At 41.7% G+C, this 7,884-nt stretch overlaps 1 protein-coding gene across 4 annotated transcripts in view; it reads left to right on the top strand.

The window, feature by feature from the left end:
• HMMR (hyaluronan mediated motility receptor) overlaps positions 1-7,238 on the top strand; it is a 31,650-nt gene extending 24,412 nt beyond the window's left edge. For all 4 annotated transcript variants that reach the window (XM_077327187.1, XM_077327186.1, XM_077327188.1 and 1 more), the window contains 6 exons: positions 2,738-2,896; positions 3,416-3,562; positions 3,688-3,787; positions 4,012-4,188; positions 6,359-6,521; positions 6,685-7,238. In XM_077327187.1, the coding sequence (XP_077183302.1) occupies positions 2,738-2,896; positions 3,416-3,562; positions 3,688-3,787; positions 4,012-4,188; positions 6,359-6,521; positions 6,685-6,704 (766 nt within the window). In that variant the 3' untranslated portion in view covers positions 6,705-7,238. The remainder of the gene's footprint in view (positions 1-2,737; positions 2,897-3,415; positions 3,563-3,687; positions 3,788-4,011; positions 4,189-6,358; positions 6,522-6,684) is intronic.
• The last annotated feature ends 646 nt before the right edge of the window (positions 7,239-7,884 follow it).

Raw genomic sequence — 7,884 nt, 5'->3', positions numbered from 1 at the left:
AGCTCGCCTCCTTCCCTCCGGGGCGGATGGGACGTCTCGAGACTGCTGCGGCCTCCCTGCCCGGTGCCCTGACCCGTCCGGCCCCGCTGCTGATTGCCTCGCTGCCAACGCCCACAGCCAGTTCGGGCGTCGCCAATGGAAAGGTAGGCCACGCCGCCAGACTCGCGGGCCCAGCCCGAGCCGGCCCTGCCTGGCCGCGCCCTGCCAGACTCCCCAGCCTCGCTAGCGCCCGCTGCATTAAGCCTGCAGCGGGCTTATTTACTAGTGGTAGGTATATGTGAGGAAGCGTTCACAAAATTTACCAGTTGTGTACTAGAATTAGAGATTTAGCTCCTCCTATACTGTCTCCTCCCCCCTCTAGCCCCCCCCAAAGGTCCACCAAGCCTGGCAGCCAGCCCTCCCAGCCACAGGTGAGTGTGGGTGGCAGGGCTACCTGCCAGTGTCTCCACTGGCCCTTTTCAGGGCCCGCCAAGCCTGGGAGACACTGTGACACCCCTCTGCCAGCCAGCGGGGAGTGCGGATGGGAGACTGCCTACCTCGACATCTCCAAAGCTCACCGGGCCTTTTCGGTGCCAAGGGGGTTGGGGAATGAGTCCCCCCCCCCCCTGAAAAGGCCTGGTGAGCCTGGGATACGTCACAGCAGGCCTTTTCCACTTTCTCTCTTTTCTATCTCTTTCTACATCTCTCCTATATATCTTTCTTTCTGTCCCTCTCTCTCCCTTTCTTTATCTCCCTTTCTTTCACTCACTGTTTATTTCTCTCCTTCTCTTTCTTTCTCTTTTTCTGTCATTCCCTCTCTGTCTTTCTCTCCCTCTTTATGTCAATACTTGTATCTGTTCTTCTTTCTCTCTCTCTTCCTTATTTCTTTCCATCTACCTATATTTCGTTCTCTCTCTTTTCATATCTCTTTCTTAATCACTTTCCTTCTACCTCTCACTTTCCTATATTTTACATCCTCCTCCCATACTAGCACCCATTGTATTTACAGCTACAACGGGCTTTTATTCTAGTTTTTACATAATTCCTTGTCCTCCCTGTAACCAGATATAATTAAGAGGCTGGTACTATCATAGATCACTCCCTCCCCCCTCATTGAGGCTGGCCAAAAGCAACCGAGAGGATTTAATTTATAATATTTTCTAACTTTCCAAAAGAAACCCTTTCCTTCTCAATCCTGGCTCTAGAATTCAACCCCTAAGTTTGCTAGAGTCCTCCCCCTTTTCCTCTTCATGGTCCGCTAAAAGTGTGTATTGTGTAAGACTGAGGGCAGCTATCCATCAGCCAGCACTAATTGGTGTGGTACAGTGTCTTTAAAGTGAGATTTAAAAGCAGCTACGTCACACCAGAAGTTCTTTAAGAAAACAAGTAATAACAAAGCATAGCTCTTATAAAGGAAGCACAGATCATCAGGATACAGACAGCTGGGTTGAAGACCACTGGAAAGTAATCAAAAGAGAAGTGGCTATGTAACCTCTACTTGCAGAATGAGACCTCAGTATTCCTCCCCAAGAATGGTTATAAGAACTGGAAGCTTGACGAAGGCCAGCTTCCAATACGGGAACGGACTTTGAACACAGGCTTTCCTCTTCAGTGCAATGTGGCAATCCAAGCTGATAGTTGCTAATCCCTTTTTCCACAGCCTCATAAGCTAGAAACTTTCCACCAATCATATTCTGGTCAATTGCCCCCAAACGTTCACTAACTGATTTTAGAAATCTGGGACTAGAAATGAAAAAGATTCCATCTTAACTTCCTGGTCAGCTTGATTCCATGGTGTGAGATGAGCCCTGACTTCCCTTCAGTTTCCAAGTCATCTGTCACCATATACTTGTCCTTCTTTTAGATTTTATCGGCCAGCTCAGAGATGTATATGTGTTTTTTCTCCTGATTACAGGCAAAAACTACAAATATCGTTTATTTCCTCCTTTGAAATCGGTTAAATGATTTGTCTTGCAAATATGGTTTACAATTGTATCCCTCAATTTAGGCTGGGTACAATCAGGAAAAGAAGACTGTTCAAAATTTATGAGGCAGAAATCAAGCTTATGGAATTTTACTGTAACAGAATAAAATTTTATTTCTCCTGGTTCATCTTTAGGAGATAATCTTTTTCTGTGGTCTCCTTTTAAGATTCCTAGTTACCTTTTAACAGGCACCTAGCTTGATCCTTTTTGTTTTCTCATAAACACAGACTAAATTTGAAGTGTGCTCCTCTCCCAACAGGCTGACTTCATTAGCCTACCTCTAGAAGCTGAGTTTGAGATCTTGGATTTCTCCAATAGAACCCCTGGCATTTAATCTCTGACATAAAACAGCAGTTCAACAGATTCTTTTACTGTCCACTCCTCCCTCCCTCCCATCCAATTCCATTGGCCCTGGTTGGCTGTTACTTGCTCGACATGCACTTCAGCCAGGGATTGCTGCATATAAAAAAGAGTAGATCTCTTACCCATCAGAACCTTACTCAGACAATATGAAACGATAAGGTAAAAATATGGTGGAGATTGTATAAAGAGGAAAGTTACATTTTTTTTGTCTCATACGAAAAAGCATAAAGGAATGAATAGGGATAGAATGAGGAGTCGGTAGAGATGACCTGCTCAAGTAGGGAACATGGCACAGCATAAGGAAGCTGAGAACAAACTGAAAGTAGACAGTTCTCACATGGCTAGCTAGAGAAACACTAAAGCACAACCCACTCAACTAGGAATGAATGCATTGTCATTTTTTTCCTTAGTTACAAAGCTTGTGTGTCTGAAGAAATGGCATGCCTCAGACAGGAGAAGACGGCTCTGCAAGACCAGTTAGCTGAAATGAACAGAGCAGCTCAACAGACAACTCAAGCGATGCAAGAGGTACAGCGTGCTAAGGAAAAAGCAAAGGAGGAATATGCAAGGTATGGCTGGTCCTCAGGGCTAACATCTATTCATTCATTAAAATATTTCTACCACACCATTCCTCCTCTCAGCTCAAAGTGAGGGAAACCTCGATAATACAAAAGGTATACACAGTGCTAGATGCCATTTTTATGTCTCTCTTCTGACTGCTTAGAGCAGGCTGAATGGCTGTTTCATTCCTGATTTAATTCATTCCATGCTACCCCCTTCTGACAAAGATCTAGCTTAAAACTTATTACTGTTCATTTAAACCGTGCAAGCTGCCAAAGGAACTCAAAGAGTGAATTAGCAATCTTGACTCTTAGCCCTTTCAAGATGCTTGGTGGGAATCAAAAGTTCTTCTTCTGTTCTGTGAGTTGCATATTGAAGGTAATTCTATTGGAATTGAAATCTGTTGCCACAAAAATGTGTACAACTATAAAGAAACTTGCTATTTTCCTTATAGAATGCATTTCATGTGTATTTGGATCATCACATAAAAATGTTCTTCTCCCCCCCCCCCCCCCCCCGTGCCCCAGGATGCTGCTTGATGTCCAGACAAAATTAGCATTAAAGGATGCAGAAGTTAAAAGAATAAAAGAATCAAGCATTGCACAGATTGCCAACTTAGAAGCAAAACTAGAAGATCAAAAGGAAGACTTCAAGAAGCAACTAGAAGTGAAAGGGTGAGGCTTAACTAGTGATAGTGTGGGTCTTCAAAGATCAAAGTACATCTGAAGCTAGGATAAGATGAGTCAATTAAAACAAATGATAATATTTTGGAAAATTATAAGCTTTTTTTACTTTTTAGGAAAACTATAGCAGAAAAAGCAGAAGCTGATTACCAAGAGGATGTAAAAACCTGGCGTATCCGATATGAAGAACTGTATAATAAAGTGAAACCATTTCAGGTTAGTGTATGTTGAGCACACAAAATATCAAGAATCCTAAGGATTTCCAATGATTCAGAAAAATCAAATTGGAATGTTGACCTCTCCTGCTTCCCTGTAGTACCACATAATCTACAAGTCCTATCTGTCTTTGATGCTTAATACAAGCATGGAGAACTTGAAAGACACTGAGAACATTTTTGCTTATTATTGTGGTTCAGTAAATGTTCAGTGTTGTATTTCAGCAACAACTTGATGCATATGAAGCTGAGAAGAATGCGCTTATAAATGAGCATGGTGCTGCCCAAGAAGAGCTCAACAAACTTAGTGATGCATACGCTAAGCTGCTAGGCCATCAGAATCAGAAGCAGAAAATCAAGCATGTCATGAAGCTGAAAGAAGAAAACACACAGATGAGACAGGTTTGTGTTGACAGGGGAAGCATTTTACCGTTACTTGCTAAACATGGCCTTTTCATGATAGATTTTTTTTAAAGGGTTTTGTAAAGGTACTTCATCAAAGACTCTTGAGTAAACTCAGTAGTCATGGGTTAAATGACAGGAAGTAGAAAGTAGTAATATATAAACAGTTCTTCTAAAGGAGGGACTTAAGCAGTTGTGTCCTACGGATTTGTTGATGAATGATCTGGAACGAGAGGTAAGCTGAGTTTGTGGCCAAGTCTGTAGATGACATGAAATCATTCAGCATGGTGAAAAACAAGGCCAACCATAAAGAGATCCAGGAGGATCTCCACAAATTGGGTGTGTGGGCAACAGTGTGGCTAATGAAGTTCAGGGTATGTAAGTGCAAAGTGATACAAGTTGGAAGAAAAAAAATCCCACTGTTAAGTATATACTAATAGGGTCGGACCTTGGAGTCATAGTGAATAACTCAGTGAAAATACCAACATGTTGTGCTGTAGCAGTAAAAAGGACAAACTGCTGCAGATTATTAGGCAAGGGACTTAAAATAAAACTGCCAATATTATTGTGCCTCTGTATTGGAGAACCAGGTTGGTGTAGTGGTTAAGAGACGCAGTTTCTAAACTGGCAATCCAGGTTTGATTCCCCACTCCTTCATATGCAGCCAGCTGGGTGACCTTTGCCTAGTCACAGTCCTGACAGTCCTGTTCTCAAAAGAGCAGTCCTATCAGAGCTCTCTCAGCTCCATTACCTCACAGGGTATGTTGTGGGGAGAGGAAGGGAAGGTGATTGTAAGCTGCTTTGAAACTCCCTTGGATAGTGAAAAGTGGAGTATAAAACCAACTCTTACAAATGTATGGTGCAATGTATCTCATTTGGAATAATGTAATTGTAAGCAGGTCTAGTCACTATTTGGAAAAGAACATTGTAGAATTGGAAAGAGTACAGAAGAAATCAGCCAAGATGATCGTTGGGTTATAACACCTTCTGTATTAGGAAAAGCTGAGTAGTTTGAGACTTTACAATTTAGAAAAGAGATGACTAAGGGACAATGTAAGAGAAGCTTATACAATTATGTTTGGAAACTTTTTCTCCCTCTCCCAATATACTAAAACTCAGGTACTCACAGTAAAGATGATGGGGAGAGAAAAGCTGCATATAACAACCAACTTTTCTTCTTCTATTAAGATGCTGGGGATAGGATTCAAGAAATTTCCCTGAGTTATGTGCTGAAGTGCTAAATTTTGTTCTGCCCTTTGTTCCACAATTTTTAATAATTTGATCACACTACAGAGTTCTTGATTGTAATGTCACATCTAAGGAATTTCAAGTATATAATTTAGCTAATGCTGTGAGGGAGAGGTACACTTTCTGACATGTAACTCAGTGATCTAGTCTGCCTCTTTTTGTTTAAAAAATAACGCAGGGCATATAATTTTGTACTGAAAATAAGAGTAAATAATACAGAGCCTCTAAGAAAATTCTGCCTCTGTGAGCTGAAGAAGAGTTGGTTCTTACATGCCGCTTTTCTCTACCCGAAGGAGTCTCAAAGTGGCTTAAAATCCATTTCCTTTCCCCACAACAGACACCCCCCTGTGACACCTCAGGGCTGAGAGAGCCCTGATATCACTGTTTAGTCAGAACAGCTTTATCAGCGCTGTGGTGAGCCCAAGGTCACCCAAGCTGGCTGCATGTGGGGGAGTGCAGAATCGAACCCGGCATGCCAGATTAGAAGTCCACATTCCTAACCACTACACCAAACTGGCTGTGTAATTTTTGTGGTAGGAAAGGTAGTCACAGGACTCGAGAAGGATGAGGAATAACAGAGGAACCACATTTTGATCAATTTGGTGCATTTAAAACAAACAGATATGTTTTCACAAGGGTTATGTATTTTGTTTAAGATTCAGAATACTTCCTAGCATCCTTTGTTATAAAGTACTGAACTGGGGTGTTGCTCTGAGACATCAAAGCTGGCACGGTTTAAGAAGCTTTTAGCCAGTGAACAGCTAAACAAACTAATTCAGCTAAACAAACTAATTCAAACTTGTATTCCTGGTTTATTTTCTGCTGAATGGGATAAAGGAGTTTTGTGTGTGTTTTTTGTCATGGGACACCTTTCTGTTATGTTTATATGGAGTTCAATATCAAGGTCTTTTTTCCTCTTCAGGAGGTATCAAGACTGCGTACTCAACTAGCAAAGGAAAAGCAAATGCAGGGGTACCTCCAAGAACAACTAAATGCCATTCAGGGTATCAAGAGATTTGATCCTTCTAAAGCTTTTCAACATTCCACTAAGGAAAACATTGATCCCAAAACACCTTTTAAAGAAAGTGAGTATGGCTACAAACATTTCATAAATGGATATTTCCCCTTGCTGTATTGTTCCCTCAAAGGTCCGTCCCATCCCCCATCCTCAACACCGCCCCCACCCCCCAAAGGGACACATGCTTTTCAGGCAACTTACTGTAGTCTTTTCTTTCTTTTTTGTAACAGGTAATAGAAACAAAAGTTAAAATGTTCTGTGCTGAACTGGAACCAATGTTCTTGGGGTGCTTCCATACAGGTTCCAAGACTCATTACTTGAGAACAGTTTATCTTGTAGGACTGAATTGAGTGGGAGCTTGAAGGTACAAATCTGAAGATTTCCGTGTTCAACTGGCTGGTGTGCCTTTACTAAAAAAAGCTTTCTCAAAAAAAAAATCCAAGCAGTAAAACCAACTAATTGCAACTGTTCTGTTTCTTTTAGTAGCAGGGACTACTGAAAACTTGTAAGTCCCAGTGTGATTTTGCTGATGTTAAGTGCTGGCAGTAGTCAACAGCCTTGATATATCCTTAGTAGATAAAGGCTAATGTACATGTGACTTTTAATTCTAAAGCACAGGGTGGACTATAGATTAATCTTTTCATCGACCTCTTTTTGTTATGGGATCTAAAACTTGCTCCAGTCTATAGTTCTATGTTAAATTATTTAGGCTTAGATACAACTAATAAAAGTCAAATAAAACTTTTTAACATGTATTAATTAAAACGTGAACTAAGGTGAAAAACTGATTGTTTTTATGTATTTTTCAAATGCTGAAAATATTAGCTCAGTGCCTCAGTTTTTATCTATCAAGGAAAATGGCAGCATGCCTCTCCTTTATAGGGAAAGAGAATAACATGGCAACTCCACCTAGTCAAGGGATCTTCAAAACTGTTCTGTGGTGGTTACAGCCCAGGTCAGGTTTCAAAAGGGAGTTCTGGGTGTCCGTTGCTCAGCCCCTTGGCCTATGGGATCCCATAAGGTTCTACCTTGTCTCCTATGCTCTTTGGGCTAGTTTGTCACCAGATACGTGGATGACAGCTCTGTCCCGCACTTCCAGCTGATCTTGTGAAGGCTGTAGAAACCCTCAACTAGTGCCTGGAGGGTGCATATGGTCTTATAAGCTGAAAAGACAGAAGTGCTAGTAACAGGTGGAAGGTCTGATCCAGGATTTAAGGTGTCACCTGTTCTGGATGGGATTGCACACTCCTTGAGCAGGAACCAGATACATTGTCTGGGGGAACTCTTAAATCCAACCCTACTGGTATGGATAAGCAGGCAGCAGCTGTGACCAGGCGTTCCTTTTTACCAGTGTTGGTACCTGCACAGAAAAGATCTGCTTGCTATGATGCATGCCTTGGTTACCTCTAAATCAGATTACTACAATTTGA

Source organism: Paroedura picta, chromosome 3 (assembly GCF_049243985.1).
Source record: "Paroedura picta isolate Pp20150507F chromosome 3, Ppicta_v3.0, whole genome shotgun sequence".
Taxonomy (NCBI): domain Eukaryota; kingdom Metazoa; phylum Chordata; class Lepidosauria; order Squamata; family Gekkonidae; genus Paroedura; species Paroedura picta.
The sequence above is the reverse complement of the archived record's forward strand: the minus strand, read 5'-3'. Positions and strand labels throughout refer to the sequence as shown.